Source organism: Lontra canadensis, unplaced genomic scaffold (genome assembly GCF_010015895.1).
Source record: "Lontra canadensis isolate GAN:19392208 unplaced genomic scaffold, GSC_riverotter_1.0 scaffold57, whole genome shotgun sequence".
Taxonomy (NCBI): Eukaryota; Metazoa; Chordata; class Mammalia; order Carnivora; family Mustelidae; genus Lontra; species Lontra canadensis.
Window position 1 is genome coordinate 54,004 of NW_022631051.1, and position 19,003 is coordinate 73,006.

At 36.4% G+C, this 19,003-nt stretch overlaps 1 protein-coding gene across 4 annotated transcripts in view; it reads right to left on the reverse strand.

Annotated features, from left to right (window-relative positions):
* Positions 1–19,003, reverse strand: part of MYOM1 (myomesin 1) — a 145,802-nt gene that overhangs the window by 39,401 nt on the left and 87,398 nt on the right. For 3 of the 4 annotated variants that reach the window (XM_032875672.1, XM_032875673.1, XM_032875671.1), the window contains exons 17-22: positions 18,338–18,459; positions 16,850–17,137; positions 14,825–15,021; positions 7,948–8,074; positions 5,217–5,401; positions 3,139–3,253 (exon numbers count right to left, since the gene is read on the reverse strand). In XM_032875672.1, coding sequence (XP_032731563.1) covers positions 3,139–3,253; positions 5,217–5,401; positions 7,948–8,074; positions 14,825–15,021; positions 16,850–17,137; positions 18,338–18,459 — 1,034 coding nt within the window. The remainder of the gene's footprint in view (positions 1–3,138; positions 3,254–5,216; positions 5,402–7,947; positions 8,075–14,824; positions 15,022–16,849; positions 17,138–18,337; positions 18,460–19,003) is intronic. The other variant, XM_032875674.1, reaches the window with a different exon arrangement.

Below are 19,003 nucleotides of genomic sequence, written 5' to 3' on the forward strand. Positions count from 1 at the left end.
TAAGAATACCTACAGCCTTGTACCACTAGTCATTTTTTTGTCCTCCAGATCACCTGCCACACTTTGGCAGGTCTTTCTTTTATCTTCCATCTGATCTGGCTCGCCTTGCCTCCGCCTCCCCCCTGCCCCAGGCTTGATGCAATCAATACAGATACCATCTGAAAACTATTAAATATCAAGATTAGGAGTACCTTTTATATACTAAACAAATATACACTAAATATTTTTCAGCTTATTCTTCTTACAGGCTTTTTTCTAGCTTAATTACATTTCTTGGTAAAGCGTGATACACTGAGTCTATTTTTCTGGATCCTCATCATCAGAACAACTGGACATTCTGACAGGGCCTGAGCTACATCTGCTGGCATATTTATTGACTTCAAAGGGAGACCAGTGATCCTCTAACTCTGGTGGATTAAGTTAACTTTCAACTCAAATTCAGATTACACTTGTGATATCGTGTTAGACTTATCTGAGGCTTGCTGTTACATGATCAGCTTTATTTCTGAAATTTTAATAATACGTTCTAAAAGAAGTTGTTCTTCTGCAATAGCAATCCAAATTTCACATCCCAAATCTTGAAATTGATAACAAGCCTCCCCACCCCTGCCCTATCCATTCTAACATATAATAAATATCTAAGCAAAAGTAAAATATTGGTATTTAAGAAAATCATTAAATACAGTCAACTTTACGCTACAGGTAAGTTTTTACAAGAACTTATGATACCCCAGTTTACTGCCTATTCAGGTATGAGAAATATTTTATGAACATCTATTATAGCTCTCATCACACACCATGTTGTAAGTTCTGAGTTTTCCATGTAGATTTTAAGCCCGGTGTACAGTGATGATATCATATTCCTCTGCTCCTGTTGCCCACACATATTGTGCTGACATATCATAGCTGCTTAAGAAATATATGTCCCAAGAATGATTGTGCCTATTGCATATGAACACATCCACATGTCTCCTGGGTTTTGGTGTTCCTTTACCGTAAAGGACTTTGACTTTGTGCATCCCAGGGTTCTTTACTAGGCTGTGAGCCAAAGAGTGGCTTCATCTCCTGCTGTTTTGTGGATCAGTGTCTACAGCTGTTCTTTATAGTTATATTCTGGGAATGGAATGGCCACAAAAAATGACTTCCAAATCAGTGAAACAAAACTCTTCGCCCACGAGCTCATCAGAAGATCATTTTCTGATGGTAAAACTTCTGTAGGGGTAGTTTTATTAATGTCATGCCTGACTACCTGCCATTCTGAGGCTATTGATGAGAAAATAAGAACTCAATTTCACCTTCCTTCAGTTAATCAGATTTGGAATCCATTGTATCAAAGGTGCTTTTAACTGATCCATGATTAGGTTAAGAGTTTACCTCTTTGGTAACCTAAATGTTCTTACAAGAGTTTGCATTGTATCTTTTTGCACCTGCATTTGTTTCTATTTCTTTACTAGTGGCAACCTCAGAGTCTGCTTCCTACACAAATATATATTCTGGTGTCTTCACCTATTGCCTTTTATCTGGTGTGTATGTGTCTAGCGTTGTCCTGTTTTCTCATGGAATTTTACAAAAGGTACTTATAATGAGGTGTGGCACTTTATCCAGACAACTTCTAAACTTGTGTATAAGGTCATTTTTCACACCCAGGTCTTAGAGGGCAGTTTTAAGAGTAGTTGAAAGTAGGTTATGAAGTAATAGGATGAGAAGGGTAGATACTTCCTAAAAGGATACTTTTGATATACTTTCCAAGTAATATGCAGGGAGAGCAAAAGTTTCTATGTTTACTTTCTTTCCTTATCATAAAAATAAATATCACATTATATATCTACTCTTTGTTTTAATCTGAAAATTGATGTGGATTGAAGTGAACATGCTTGGACTAGAATGAAGGCCAACTTAAAATAGCTGGTTAATACTTTTTTAATCCTCTCTTATTTCAAATGTTTCTTTTAAAGTTATTTTTTATTGATTTATAATTGGCCCAATATTGTATTAATTTCACATGTACAATGTAGTGATTCAATATTTATGAACTGATCACCTTAATAGGCCAAGTTACCATCTGTCACTTTACAAAGTATACAAAGTGATTGCCTATATTCCCTATGCTGACTATTATACTGCTTTCTTTACTGTAACTTCTATGAACTGAAATATGTAATAACTTTGAAAAGCAATAGAGATTAAATGGGAAGATAAGTAATTATTATGTAATAATCTGAAACTATTTGCACAGTGAACACTGTAAAGTTTGTTCACATAATAAAGGGGAAGACTGTCTTCCCTAGTCCAATCATGGCATCTCTTGAAACTGGGAAGTGAAAGTTTCTTCCTTTCTATAGATCATCCAGTTAAAACTGCTTTTAGTTTTACCCAGGAGTCAGCAAACTATGGCCTGCAGGCTAAATTTGGCCCCTTGCCTCTTTGTATGACCTGCAAGCTAAGAATGGTTTTTATTAAACAGTTGAAAAAAAATCAAAAGAAAATTAATATTTCAAGGAATGTGAAAATTACTTAAAATTTAAATTTCACAATACATGAAATATATAATGCATATAACTGGCACAATAAAGTTTTACTAGAACACAGCCATGTTCATGAGTTTATGTATTACCTATGGCTGCTTTGGTTATGGCAGAGTTTAATATTGTGACAGAGCTGAAAATATTTACTGTCTGGTCCTTCACAGAAAACATTTGATGACCCCTGGCTTAACTTAAAAGATACAATTAAATAAATTCTGCTTTTGTTTAAGAATCATGCTTGTTCACTGGGCTGTTCAGCTCCTACAACTGGGACAATATTCTTGTAGGACTTAATGGCCACAGTATAGTGACAGAATAACGTCCTAGGAATGTATACTTGAAATAGTCCAGGAAACATACTTTGACCAAGAACTTCCCCATTTTTAGGTACAGATCAGAATAGCCCTGGATCACTTCAAACCTGGCTGATTCCTGTCCTAAGAGTGCCTGTGATGTGATAAACAATTCACGACTGCAGGCCAAACTTATCAGCTATTCAGATAGCATACACTGATAATTTTGAAAATTAAGAAAAACATAGAAAGTAAGATTGAATGTTGCTCTGGTATCTTACACAGATGAGATTAATCTTTATGAAAGTGTCAAAGCCCACCTGGACGGGTTTCTGCCACAACAGGCCCAGCTAGGTCCGATGGCTTGCCAACACCCGCCTGGTTGATGGCTCGGACACGGAGAACGTAGCTGACACCCTCCTTGAGGCCTTGTACCTAGAAGAAGCAGGAAAAGAAGTGATGGGTGTTCGTGTCATTTGAACAGAGGTGCTCTTCCTGTGCACAGACGATTTTGTTGTAGAGCTCAATTTCTCCCATTCGTGGAACTCTATCTCCTGTCCTCACTTAAGGTTACCGGACTAAACTTTTTTTTCAGGTTAAACTTTTCAACATGTACATGTTTTTCTCCACCTCGGGCTTGAAATGTTTCTGAATATAAAACATCCAGGAGAGCGAATCTGTATCACAATGGGTAGGAGGATTATAGGACATCTCTACTTCTTTATGCCTATATTGTTTGAATTTTTCATCGTAGGCATGTGTCTGTTTTATAATCAGAAAAGTCAGTAAGTCTATTTTCACTTTAAAAACTGTGGACAAACTCTGAGATAATTTCCTTACAGAAAATTAACCTCCTGGTTTGTGGGGCACATTCAATCTCAGTGTCAATCTCTCTCCCTCTCTTCTATATTCGCCTTTCTTCTTTTTCTTTCTTCAAATGAGTGAACTTAATCATTCTTTGATATGTTTAAACTCTATCATTGTTTTCTTCCCACCCATATTTTCTAGGCTGTTGGTCCCCTCTGCTTAGCTTCTTATCCTTGTTTTGTTTACCCTGAGTCAAGCCCAGCCTCAGCTCTTGGGGTCCTTTGCTGCATCAAGTTGAAGATTTGGAAATTATTCTGGCCATAAATATACACCATCACCATCGGATGTGTCTGACTTTTTTTTTTTTTAATGTTCTTTGGGGATTTCTTTAAATCCACAGGCCTCCTGACTCATTTGGATAACCAAATAGCATACTAAGTTCCTGAACTTCCTTCTCCTTTTTCTCTTCCCCATGAAATGCAACCTTTCTCACCTCCTCAAGGTTTTGGAAGAGGTTAGGGAGCTCACTGGCATATGCTAAGATGAGTTAATGGTGTGTTTCAAGGTCATCTCTCTTGGAGGATATATTTATATTTTTTATGGAGACAGTAAATACTTCAATCCTGGAGAGAAGCTGACAGACAATATGGACTTTAGTCCACAGTGGCAGGTCAATGGGAGAGAACTTGTAGAGTATGCATACTCTGAGAATCTTCCAAGGCCCACCCTCTAGGCAGTGGCTTATTCTGGCAACAGGTAGGGCTGCAAACTAAATGCAGTGTGCTGTTTTATGTATGACTGTGGTGAAGCCACACTTCGTTCTAAGTAATGAGTCAGAATCATATTCCCCACAGCTTCTGAAGCCCTAGATTCAGGGTCTCCAGGTGTCACTGCTGACATAGGAGAAAACATTCTTTTGAGAGATCCATTTGTTACAAGTGAGATTCAGTGGCTTTAGCAGAACAGTCACTGGCAGATAAGTTAGGAATGTGTTCAGTTAGAACACTTTAGAGCAATCTGGAAGGCAAAGATGTGGATAAGGGTGAGGATTAAGTCAAGAGTTGAGTGAACCCATTCCACTAGACTCTGAGAGCCCATGTGAGCACAAGCATGGGAGAGCCCGTGAAGTGAGACAGTACATGACTCAAAGGAATCAGCAGGTAAAGCCTTACTGGCATGAATGCTATGAAAATAACACCCTCAAATCAAAAACCATCCTCTAAAATCAATCAATCAATCAGAGGAAGAAACGAGGAAGTCACCTTTCTAAAACTGTGAGTAACCAAAATGTGAGGTGGGTAGTTGGAGGCAAGGAAGAAAAGAAGAGAGAGAAGGGAGCTCGTGGATGTTTTCCAAAGCTATGCTAAGGGATTCAGGTTAAATATAACCAAATTGCTTTAAGCATCAGAAACTTTTTGCCCAATCCCAACCACTGTCAAATGGAATCTTACCAGAAGCCCAATATAGAAAACAGACCACAACAGAAATGTTGTGTTTTATCTTGCTAACTTTAAAGTTAAGAGTATTAGGGGAACATTTCTTCTTTAAAAAAAAAAAAAAAAGGTTTCTCAAAATATGAGCACCGTCTTACCCTCAGGTACGTGTTCTTAATAGCTGCCTTATTGAGTCCTCGCCACTGGTCATCCTTGGCATGGGCCTCCTTCAAGTCCACAAAGTAACCCGTGACGGGAGTCCTTCCCGAGTGGATAGGAGGCTTCCACTGCAGAACCAGGGAGGTTTTCCTGACTTCACTATATTTGACATTGTGTGGGGGTCCTGAAAAATAGACAGATCATGACATAGATGACAAAATTCAAATACATGTAAATCTAGAACCATATCTGAAGTCTTAAAGCTGAATCCAGTATTCTTTTGTGAAATCTACTATTTGCGTAGAAATAGGTATTTTGTGGTCATTTTGTATCAAGTTTCCTCAATGGCTCTACATCAATCTTCTAAGTCCCTTTATGAGCAAGGAGGTTAGAGTCCTTGAAGGATACCTTCAAGGTACCCCCCAGAAGCTGGATGAAAACTTGCCTTCAAGGGGTCCTTGGCCTTCTGGTCCTCATCTTTTATAAAAACAGTTTAATTTGGTTGCCAATTCAGTTTCAAATTATTTTTGGATAGTAATCTGAAACTTCCCCTAACTCTCAAATTAGGATGAAGAAAGCAACTCTATTTGATGGCTTATGAATATAGATTGCAATATTCCTTTTATAGGAAAAAGGAATATGTTATAAAATATTTCCCTTCTAGAGGGAACTATATGTTTCCCATAAAGCATATATTTCATCTACGAGTAAAAACAAACTATAATTACAGTTTACAAAGAACTTTCACCAAAACAAATACAATCAAGCCTATGGGTCTCAGCTAAACATTGCTAGGTATTTTATATTTATTTATCTCATTCATTCTTAAGACAACAGAGAACTCAGAGAAGCCAAGTAACTTGACCAACCTGTTCAGGAAGAAAGCCAAATGTCCTCCCTGCCCATGTGCTCTTTGCGCTCTTAGGAATCCAAACTACAAGCGACCTCCCACATCCTTCCATGACCACCAACTGCTATGTAGGTAATATATTTATTTTCTTTTTTCCTGACCTTTTTTTTTTTTTTTTTAAATAACTGATTTCTAACCAACCAATCAAAATCCCCTGAACTAACTCACAGTGCCCTAAAAGCCAGCTACAAACACAGCCTCCACCATGCTATGCTTTGGCATTTTGCAAATTGATAGCTCAATATTTATGGGGCCCTGTCCCTTGGCTTAATGTGTCATCCCTGCCTTCAAACAAGGTAAGAGGTTTAAATAACATGGTAATATATTTAAATAATAACATCAATGCCTTATAATAGCATGTCATGTTCTGTTTTACAAAGGACTTTTAAATCATTTTCTTGTGCCATCCTCAGAATCCTGTGAGGAATCCAAACAGGTAGGACTCATCCTACAATCTCTTTTGCTAACTAAATCTCTTTCAGTCAAAACATCTTCCACAGGCCTGCTCAGAATTTCTTAGTTTCTAGTTACTCATATTTTAACTTTATTCAGGAATTGCAAGAATTTAAAAACAGATCCACTTTTGTGTAGGTGAGAGAAAGAGCTTAAGAAATACCAGCTGGCTTAAAGAAGGTACATGGAAAGGCAGTATATTTGCCTAATATATTTACTGAAGCTGAGTGAGTGCTTGAACTTCTCTTGGGTTTCTCTTGTAATCTTTTTATTCACACTTGATGGAGAAGTGATGTGAACAGAAGCTCTCTAAGCAAAGGTAAAAATGATGATTCTTCAAGGGCACTAGGGTTTCAAGTAGAGGAAGGGGATGGCATCAGAGACAGGGCTGGATCTACCCAGTATACTCCAGTATGGCCTTGTGTATGTTGAATATTAAACCCAAGTGGGAGAATCAAGTCATCCTGTGGCACTCGTTAGGTCTGTGAAATTAGTACTGTTGAAAGCAAAATAAAATCACCCACCAAAGACTTTAATGTTGTTGTTTGAAACTTAATGGCTTAATAAATTTATTTGCATTCAATTTTTTTTGTTCAGTGTTATTGCTGTATGTGTTTTAAAAAGTACAGGTAAGCGTTTCTACCATTCTCCCCATTTTCTTCCTTGTTCAGTCAACCATTCAGTATGCCTACCTCCAAAGGAGAATATTTCCAGCCAGGTTGAGGAACTTTATTGTGATGCAGAGTTGAGACAAAAGTGCAGAGAGAGCAGAAGGACTGGAGAAGTAAGTGGAGGGAAATAGGTGGAGCAAGTCCAGTACTTAAGTCCTGGGCAGGGATGTTAAGTACACCTTCATAATATAACAAAGAGCTAGCAGCAAGGGAGGAGAGAGACAACAAGGAAGAGGAGCCACATTGGCCGAGCTTGGAGAGAGATATTTGGGGGAGGTTGATAAATGGCATGAGAATACATAAGAATTAGGGAGTACAGGAAGAAGTTTTTGAGACATTTTGTTGTGGGATACGAATTAGATGCCCTTCGATGGTCTTTAAGAAGCACAGACAAAAATCAGAATTCCCTTTAAATGATCATGTGGAACTCGGATTTTGTGCTTCTGTTAGTCTTATTCCAAGCAGAGGTATAACTATGATTTACTTGGAATACAAGCACAAGATTTATGTTGGTATTTATATTTATTATTTATTATATATATTGGCATTTTTATTTAGTAGGATTATAAAAATATCTCAGGTAAACATAAGGGGCCAAGAGAATGCTTTTCTCTTAGAACTATCTATAAGGTACTTAAATTTACTTCCAAGTTGGAGGTTCTTTTGGAAGAAACTCCAATGGTTTTCATGGTTTACCTGGAACAGCAATGGTCCACTCTTCACATTTGAAGCATGCACTTACTGCTGAGGGCTCTCCCAACCCGGCGATGTTCATGGCTGCCACTTGGAACTGATACACCATGTTTTCCTTCAAGTTGCTAATCTGCAACATGACAATATCTCAGAGAGTGGATGTTGATTCAGGTTCATTTATTTAAGTTGTTCAACATTTTATTTACTTACCCACTGTGTTGGATACACCCTGAAGTGACCCCCAACGAGTCATACCCTTTTGTAATCTATTCCCCTTCAGTGTGGGTGAAGGCTGTGACCTGCTTCCAACCAACAGAATATGGCAAAGGTATTGGAATATCAGTCCTGTGATTGTAGTTCCATCATATGGAAAAGGAGAGGGGATATTACAGATGTAATTAAAGTCCCTAATCAGAGGATTTTTGAGCTTATCAAAAGGGAGATTATCCTGGGTAGGCCTGATTTAATCAGATGAAAACTCTCAAAATGGGGTCTGGGACTTTCATGATGAGAGCACTGTCTTGATGTCCTTGAAGAAGCAAATGCCAGGTTGTGAATGGCCTAGCCACACACAGCTGGAGAAGGGCAGCCTCTAGAAGCAGAGGGCCCCAGACTTACAGCTGAAAGAACTGAATTCTGCCAATAACTGTTTCAGCTTGGAGGAGGAACTCTGCTCCAGAGGAGAATGAGCCCAGCTGACATCTTTGTGAGACCTCATGCAGAAAATCCATCTAAGCCATGTCTACACTCCTGACTCATGGACACTGTAATATAATAAATTAACAGAAAATTAAGGCTTATATAGATGAAAATTACAAAAATTCTAAGATAGGAATCAAAATATTCAAAATCTTGTCATTTTTTTGCTCCTTATTGAGTGACTTAATGTTTTCTATATCCCTGAGAAGAAATTCAGTTGTGGTAAATATATGTGATAAAATAATGAATGTGAAAACATTTGCAAAATAGAAATGATGGAATATATTAGTGTGAAAAAAATCTATGGACTATACACAATCCTTTGAGCATTAAAAATGCTTAATACTTGGGGGTGCCTAGGTGGCCTGGTCAGTTAACTGCCCAACTCTTAATTTCAGGGTCCTGGGATCAAGCCCTGTGTCAGGCTCTGTGCTCAGGGGAGTCTGCTTGTCCTTCTCCCTCTGCCCCTCCCCACTCATGTGAGCATACTCTCTCTCTCTCAAATAAGTAAATAAAATCTTTTTAAAAAATGCTTTAAAAAAATGCTCAATAAATGGAGGCATTGATGTAACCAGCTGAGTTAACAAAGCTTACCTACTGTATGACTTAAAACAAGGCAAAACAAGTATGTATCTATGATCCAGTCTACACCTGATTTGATCATGAAGTCATAAGTTCAACTGCAAGAAGTCTTGTCATGCCAGTTATTTAGGGTATAAGGTGAATATAATGGCTACATGTTATGGTAACAGAATAATACAAACTCCATTTTTGATTCATACATACATGCACACAAATTCCCTTTAAGAAGGGAAGATCTTTTTAAATAAGAAGAAACCATCATGTAGATAACTTGGATCTAAAAGTACTTTATTCAGGTACCAAGTCTGTTTTGGGCCTCCATTAGTATGACTAAACATTCTAGTTTTCCTGGGTCCTGGTTTAAGGATACAGGCAGTTATAGTGTTGAAACTAGGAGAGTCCTAGGCAAATGGGAAAAGTTGGTCATTCTGGGCTTAGGTGAAATATTGTAGCATGGGACTTCTATTTCTGGCAATGGTGAACTAGGCTATAGAGATTGTCTTGCTAAAAAATTCAAAATACTAGATAAAAATATCTTTTAAAAATCTTTTCAAAAGCATCAAACTAGTGTCACTATGTTACAGAATTATCAGGACAGAATAAAGGGAAATATGGAACAAAAAAAAAAATAAAGGAAAGAAATTGGAACATAGAAGTGGATTTTACCTTGGGGATAGTGGCCAATAAAGAAAAATTTGACCTTTCATTTTGTTTATCAAGCAGAAGAACACAGAAATCAAAGCCTAGAGCCAACCTAAAAAGGGGGATAATAAAAGAGAGCCCTCTACAGTTAAGATGGAACCCTAAAAGGTCTTTACTCTTTGGGAGTAAAGTTGAGTTATAAATAAACCTGCCTTTATACAGTACAAATTCATATTGCTTGATTGTCCAAAAAATTAAAGCCTTGTATTTAAGAAAAAAAAAAAAAACCAAAAAAAAACCTGAACAGGTGGTATCCCCAGGCACCTCGCAGAAGCAAATACAAATCCTCTACAGAGAAAGATGCCTTCATCCTAAAGCTCAAATTATTCATGAAAATATTTTAATGACAATGAGCAGCACACAATCAAGGATAACCAAACATAGGAAATAAGACATCATGAGCCAGCCTACAAAACTAATGATAACAGATACAGACCTACAAAGATATTAGATAATAGAATCATCAGAGATTAGAAAAATAGCTATGCTTACTATGTTTTAAAAATAAAATACAAACTTAAAATATCTGCAGGACTAATCCTGAAACTAGTATTATGGTATATGTTAACTAAGTAGAATTTAAATAGAAACTTGGAATCTTAAAAAAAATAAATAAGATAAAATATCTGCAGGAGATAGCAAACTATAAAATACTTTGTAAAATGTAACCTTAAAAATGGAAAAATACAATAAGAGAAAAATAGTGGATGTTTTTAACAGGAAATCAGATGCAAAAGAAGAGCAAATTTGTAAACTAATGGAAAGTTATAAGAAATTACACAGACCACAGTTCAAAAAGATGCAAGGATGAAAGAGAGCAGAGTGATTAAAAGACGTGGAAGATAGAATGAAAATGTTAAATACATGTTAACTAGAGTTTCAAGAGGAGAGGGGAGAGAAACTAATGTAATCTAGACAAATCTAAATAATTATTGACTAGAAAACGATAACAATACTTTTGAATTAAAAATTGACTTAAAAGCACACATACAATAACATACAATGGGAATAGAATAAAGGCTTAGGTATTCTGAGGCCCTATTTTTCTCAGACAAGAATAAAACAATAGAATAAATTCAGACTGCTAATTTGCTCACTGTAATTTCTGCAGTAACCACCAAAAACAAACACAGAAACCCAAAATCTATACCTTTCAAGGTAGTGTAGAGGGAAAAGGGAATGGCTGAAGGAAAAAAAATGACTATTCCAAAGTAGTCAAGTCAGGATAGAAACTGAAACAGAACAGACAGGACAAATAGAAAGTACAAAATAAAGATAATTGGTTTTTCAAAAAAAAGTAGTAATAACATTAAATGCTCTAGTTAAATGACAAAGACTCTCAGGTAGGAAAAATATTCGACTCTACGTTATTTTTAAGAAACATATAGGTGCACCTGGGTGGCTCAGTGGGTTGGGCCTCGGCCTTCGGCTCGGGTCGTGATCTCAGGGTCCTGGGATCGAGCCCCGCATCGGGCTCTCTGCCCAGCAGGGAGCCTGCTTCCCCCCTCTCTCTCTGCCTGCCTCTCTGCCTACTTGTGATCTCTGTCAAATAAATAAATAAAATCTTAAAAAAATTTTTTTAAAATAAAAAAAGAAATATATATATAAAGCATAAAGTTAAAGATAGAAAGTCAAAGGAAAAAAATTATATACCATGCAAACACCAACCAAAAGAAAATTGATAAATTTATATTAATAACAGATAATATAGATTGAAGGGAAATATATTGTTAGTAATACAGAAAGTCACTTTGTATGCATCTAATAACACCCCTTCAAAATATATAAAGCAACATTTTAATTGGGTGAATTTTATGATATGCTAATTATATCTTAATAAAGTAAGATTACCCTGCAATTTTCCTTTCCAGTACTGTCCTTGTCAGGTATTTGTACCAAATTAACTCTAGTCTCAGGGTAATTTCATTCATAAACATAGAAGCAAAAATACTAAACAACAATAAGCAAAAAAAAAAATCCAGTAATATATAGACAGAGTATACATAATGTCTAGCTTAGATTTATGGCTGGAAGGCAAGGTTATTTCAACATTAGATAGATACTGGAATATACCACATTAAAACTAAAGGGAAAAAAATCATATAACCATCTCAATAGATTCAGAAAAAAATATTTCATCATTTTAACTAATTCTTTTTTTTTCATTTTAACTAATTCTTAACTAGGAACAGAAGGAAACTTACTTTAGCTGTCTATCAAACACTGATAGTAAATATAATACTTAATGGTGAAATGGTGAAATGCTTTCCTTTAAGATAAAGATCAAATCAAGAATGACCAGGACCACCACATCTATCAATATTTTATCAAAGATTTTAAGCAGAAAGTTAAGAAAATGAAGCAAAAAATATAAAATTTGGAAATGAAGAAGTGAACTGTCATTTATAGATGATACGATGATTTACAGAGAATCAAAAAGAGCTCATAGGTAACTTATAGAAACAATAAGAAAATTTAGCAAAAACCTATATAAAAATGATGTATATTTCTCTATCCCAGCAATAACAAAATGATATAAAAACATACTATTTAGGGGCACCTGGACGGCTCAGTGGGTTAAGCCTCTGCCTTGGGCTCAGGTCATAATCTCAGGATCCTGAGATTGAGGCCCACATCGGGCTCTCTGCTCAGCGGGGAGCCTGCTTCCCCGCTCTCTCTGCCTGCCTCTCTGCCTACTTGTGATCTCTGTCTGCCAAATAAATAAATAAAATCTTAAAAAAAAACCCAAACATACTATTTAAACACTGAAAATATGTAATACCTATAAAAAATAATAAATGATATGCAAAACTTCTATAGAGAATTATAAAACTTTATTGAGAAACTTTAAATACCAAAATAAATGGAGAGAAATATCATGTTCATATATTAGAATATTTAATATTTTAAAGATGTTATTTATTGCTCAATTTATTTATGGATTCAATGCAATCCCAATCAGAATTCTCAAATGCTTCAGTTTAATTTTGTTTATTGTGTTTGCTCTTGCTTGTCTTATTTTTTGGTAGAACATGGTAGCCTAATTATATAATTTATATCAAAATACAAAGGGCTAAAAGTATCCTTGGAATAAAAAAATAAATTGAGATAACTTGATCTACCAGTTATCAAATGTGCTATGAGATGGTAATGATTAAATTAATGTGGTATTGATCCAGTGGTAGACAAACAGAGCAGTGGAACAAAACAGAAAACACAGAAGCCGACAAGTACATCAAAGAAACTTAATACATGATACAGATAGCCTAGCCCAATAGTAGAAAAAGGACAAACTTTTCAACAGATGGGACAACTGGGTGTTCCTACAGGGGGAAAATTAATGTTCACCTTTACTTTACATCACACACAAAATTTATAGGTGAAGTAATGACTTTAATGTGAGTGGCAAACCAGAGCTTTTAGAAGAAAATCTAGTACAATATCCCCATGACTTTGGATAGCAAAGGCATCTCTTTAAAAAAAGGGGGGGCGGGCAGAGCAATCACTAGTGGCACGGCAAATGTCGTTAAGTCTGGGAATCATGATTTTGGTATTAAAATTAGTGTTGTTACCATAAGGAGAAGAAAATACTATCCAATGAGCAAGAAAGATAGACACAACTTCCACAGCTACCAAGGGTTTTAAGCTCAGAATATATAAAGAACTTCACAATTCAGTAAGAAAATATTTTAGAAAAATGGGCAAAAACTTTGTACAGGCATGTTATAAATGGAGATTTCAAAATGGAGTATGTATATATAGCAAAAGATATTCAGACTCATTTGACACCCAGATTGTCAAAACTGAAAATGTGTGATACCAAGTGTTAGAGGGATGTGTAACAATTGGGAGTTCTCATACTCCTATCTACTAAAATTGAAGATAAACAGATTCTTAGGCCTAGCAATTCTACTTCTAGGTAATAACCTAGAGAAACTAGTGCATATATGTGCCAGCAGACATGTACAAAAACATTCATAGGTACACTGTTTGATATAGCTATCAATGTGAAAATGCCCAAATATCAATTGATAACTGAATGGAAAAGTGTGTTATGAGACCCTCATACAACAGAATATCATACAATAATGAAGTCATAGCTACACACCAACATGGAATAATCTTAAAAATACAATTTTGTTTTATGTATTCTTGTTTTATTTTTTATGTGTTCAGTATGTATGTTTCATAAATTTTAAGCATTAGATTTAAGAACTGTGGCATTGAGTTTGGGAAAGCTTCATTCACCCAGCCTTACCCTGCTCTTGTCCTCACAGTATGGGGTTCTGGAAGTATAAAGGGAGGTGACTTTCCTCTCGCTGACAACACTCCAAAGAGGGGAGCCACAGTTATGGCAACAGTGAGACCCTTCAAGTACTCTGAGATGGACAAAGCAGTGAAGAAAAGAAATTGTGGGTAGACACATGTGGCCTACTCCTTCGTGATGACACTATGGTAGGGGACACCTCACAAGTGGTGAGCTGAGGCTGGGCGTCAGACCCATGCCATTATTCTTTATGATTTGAACACTAAAAGTTAAAAATGCAGTCATTTGGATCCTGGGACCCTTGCTGCTAGCAGCATATTGATTAGAGAAATTTTGTAAGTTTTGAAATAAACATTTATTTTTACCAGAGTAAACATTTTATAGTAAATATTCTAGGAAGTTATTGTGTTTATATGTATGAATCAGAAAATACCAATCCTTCCTGATCAGTCAGATTACTTCTATTTACCTTGGTATATTTCTGACAAAAGTCATGTAGACAATGGACACTGGAGAAATGACATGAATCATTTACAAGGTGCTGAGTGTGGGTGTGGGTGTGGGTGTGCATGTATGTGCAAGTGAGCATGTCATCATATATATGACACCACACTACAGAAGTTCATTTACCTTATATGCCTCATCACTGACAGCTTTGATGTTGGCTTCTCTCCATCTTCCTGGTACTCCATCAATTACCTCACGATAGTTCACATAATAGCCAGTAATTTCAGCCCCTCCAGTCTTATCTGGTTGCTTCCATCCAAGAACCATCGAGTCACGAAAACTTTCAAGACAAGTGATGTCACAGGGTGGAGAGGGTGCAGCTGTTGCAATATGAGTAGCAAGTGAGTAGACAGAAATGCATTTATGATTTTATGCACATTAAGCTTATTTCATTTGTGCCACATGGGAGGGCACTAGGGTGGTGCGGTATAAAACTAGAATGTGAGACAGATCCGTAACTTGGCACCCGGTTTGGCGTATGAGAAAAAAAAACAGTGAAAAGTGTACTGTAATTATTATTCCAAAGATAAAAAGGAACTGCCCCCCTACTTCCACAGAAGAATAATTTTTGAAATACTAAAAGTAAAATGGTGCAATATTCTGAAAAATGATTCTGTTCCCCATAAGAAGAAATATTTTTCCCTAGATATATATTTTGTTTCTTTACATGGTTTTGTTTTTATTTGCTCCTTGAAGAAAATGAAGTATATATATCAATTTCTGCCTCAATGCGCTTACGGAGAATTTTCATATTATTTCCAAATGGTTAGCATTTCACCATTCAGGCATACATACCCTTGTGAGACTTTACGACTAAACAAGTTCTATCTACACACAGAAAAAAAATCTTATTTGGAGCTCAGCTAAATGCCATCTTTAAAATAAAGAACAAAACACAGGCACAATCTGCCATATGATAATTTTTAGTATATAATACCTTTTGCTGCATTATTTTTAACCCGATGTTGGACTATTATTCATGTAGTACAAAATACTATATAGCTGTCACTATGTTTATTAGTTCCTAACCAGAAAAACATTTGGAGGATGTTTTAAAAGTCTCTCTTCATTTATGTGGCTTCTGATCAACTTTTTACCCAACCACTAAATTATAGTTTTTGATAAAGAAAGAGAGGGTCAGATGGTGGAAAGAAACCCATCTAGATATGCAATAACATCATAGAGTTTTCTGAATATTTACTTGGATTACAGGGGGAAAAAGAACTATTTATTTTTATTCAAAAGAGTCTTAAAAGAATAAAGATTTTAAAAATGAAATACATTTATTTCTCTCTCCCCCTCACAAACCTCCTTCATTCTTTATATTTAAAAAAAAAAACACTTTCTCTCTCTCTCTCTCACTCTTCCTATTACAGAGCAATATTAAATGTTAACTCTCAAATGAATATCTCATCTTGAGCTGAGGGGACAAAGTTTTAAAAAAATGGAAGTGACAGAAGTTGGGATGGAGTATCAGTATATGCTTATCATTTCATTTTTATTTGATAAGAAAACACTGCCACCTAAAATATAAAAGCCACAAGTACCAAATATCCTAATAAGAAAATTCTGAGCTTGCTGGGAATGTGATTCATACAGCACAGAATGTAGCTTTATGTGATTATGATACCCTGTTAAACTCTTCATGGCACCTCAAAGAGATAATGTTATTCATATTTATTTGAGTTAAATATGAAGGATAACTTGAAAACCTGAAGATGAACAACAAATCCTGAAGAAATGTGACTTCTTTGTAAAATATTTTTCCTATACCTGTATTAAACATGAATATTTCAAAGGACCCTATATAGGCTGTGATTATCAAATTCTTCCAGCTCTCAGTTCTGCTTTTCTTAGCAAAATAAGGCCAGAGTTGTGTCTGCCAGGGGAACCAAAAAGGACTCTATAACCAAAATACTTTAAATATTCTATTGTCATTAAGCACAGTGAAGTAAATACAAAAGCCAAACTCATATAAAATTACTTTTACAATTCATTAGACAAAAGTATTGCAAATGGATAGCTGAAAACATGTCAAATGAAGAATAAACAGATGAAAGTGAACACAGATGGAAGAATGTGATCTAGACAATGAGGTGAGGACACTGATGGAGACAGATGGAACAGTTGTAGTTTTTCAACTCTCACCTATGTCCTTCTTCTTTTTCAGAGGGTCAGACTTACTTTTCCCCTTAATATCTGCCTTCTGTGGTGATGGGGTAAGCTCTTCCTGAACTGTTTCACTTACTTTACCCACTTCTGTTTGGCCCAAGTTGTGAGCACTACTGGGTAGTGAAGGTTTGTTAAGTTTGCTACCAAGCAAAGCATCTTTCTTAAAGGTTGGCTGGGAGGCTCCATGCATGCCTCCCCTGGAGTCTGTTAGTCCACCAGGTGTATCATTCAGTTCAGGCCACACATCTGGAGACACTCCTCCCCCTACAATCACCAGATAACAACAGAAACACTTTAAGCCCAGACACAGTACAAATTGCTCTTACTTAACAGAACAAAGGGGGAAACAGGACCATAAGCAGAACAAAAGTAATCTTAGTTTAACAGAAATCACTCAGACTGGCAAGAAATATGGATATGTTTCTCATAATTTACACCAAGGAAACAGCTCAACTTCTCCATATTCTGGGAAAAGAAGAAATGAGAACAGAAAACCACGAACAGAACAGGAACCATTTTGATTTGCAGAACCCAAGTATATTTAAGAAAAAAGCAAATCTCCGATGTTTTTTGAAAGAAATTAAGGCTTATTATTCAACAGACTGAGGGGAGGAAAAGATCATAAAGTACACAAGACTTACATTAAAGATCCTGATTTTATAACAGTTAGAATTACATATATTATCAATTAATGGCCTGTACCTCCCAACCTCAAAAAAAAATGTTCACTATTATTCATATTATAGAGACTATTAAAAAGTAATACAGCATGCTAACTGAAGATAACTGGTATGAAATAACTTTCCCTTCAAATATGGTTTACTCTATCACAGACTTCATTTTTGGTGCTCTGAACTACCTGGGTCCCTTCCCTACTTTATCTAAGATTGGGAGGCACATTATGTACATGCACACAATTATTTATTTTTTTATTTTTTACTACCAGTTTTATTCTGCAGGTTACTTTGTGAGCAGAGATGTAGCATATGATTAAGCAACCACATGTGTCTTGCACAACATTTAGAGGAGTTTATAAAGAGCATGTTAATGTGTAGTTAGTGAAAACAAGCCAGGCTTTGTCGCAGGTGAAATGGCTTTTAGGTACAAAATGATCCATGTTATGGGTGATATACCGCTTCAAGGAACCGAATGGCCCTCCACATTCCCAGCATGAGAACGAAGTTAGAATGGAGTTTCACACAGTGGGACATATCTGAGGAAACTCGGACTTGTGAAGATGACAAGGCTATGGGTGCACACAGAATCTGGATAAGTGGTGAAGATCTGTAAAATGACGGCTATAGAAGGTTAGCTGTCACCTGGAGTCAGAGAAAATGATCATCTGGAGATGGAATCATCAAGCAGTACTGGAAGCTTTAGGCAATTACCGGAGAGGATGGTATCTTCCTTTATAACTTATAAAAAATCAATTTTTATCTACCAAGTTATGCCTAAGGAACTTACCAATAGCAGCTTTAACTTCAATCGCTTCTGAATCCTGTGAATATTCGCTAAGTCCAGCTGCATTCACTGCTCTAACCCGGAAGATATAACTCTGACCAGTTGCCAATCCATGGCAAGTAAACCTAAAAGGAAAGGAAGTTTTAAAATTTTTTCCTAGGGGGGAAATTAGACAAGATGGTTTTAGCTTAACTGAATGATCTGGTTTTATAAAAATCATTCATTTTCTAAAAGGAGGAAAGCAGAGGGACAGAGATCAGGTAACGTTTGTGCATTAGACAAGAAGGCAGCTAATTAGGGCAATTTTCTAAACTCCCTCCATCAAACAATGCAGAGTCCTGGCTTCCCCCTGAATAAGTACTTTAACTTTTCTGAGCCTTTGGGGTGTGCATCAGTAAAATGGGTATAATAATGCCTCCATAATAATTTTTGTGTAAGATTGGCCAGAAAAGGTATTTAAAGTGCCTATTTCAGGGTGCCTGGGTGGCTCAGTGGGTTAAAGCCTCTGCCTTTGGCTCAGGTCATGATCTCAGGGTCCTGGGATGGAGGCCCGCATCGGGCTCTCTGCTCAGCAGGGAGCCTGCTTCCTCCTCTCTCTGCCTGCCTCTCTGCCTACTTGTGATCTCTGTCAAATAAATAAATAAAATCTTTTAAAGTGCCTATTTCAGG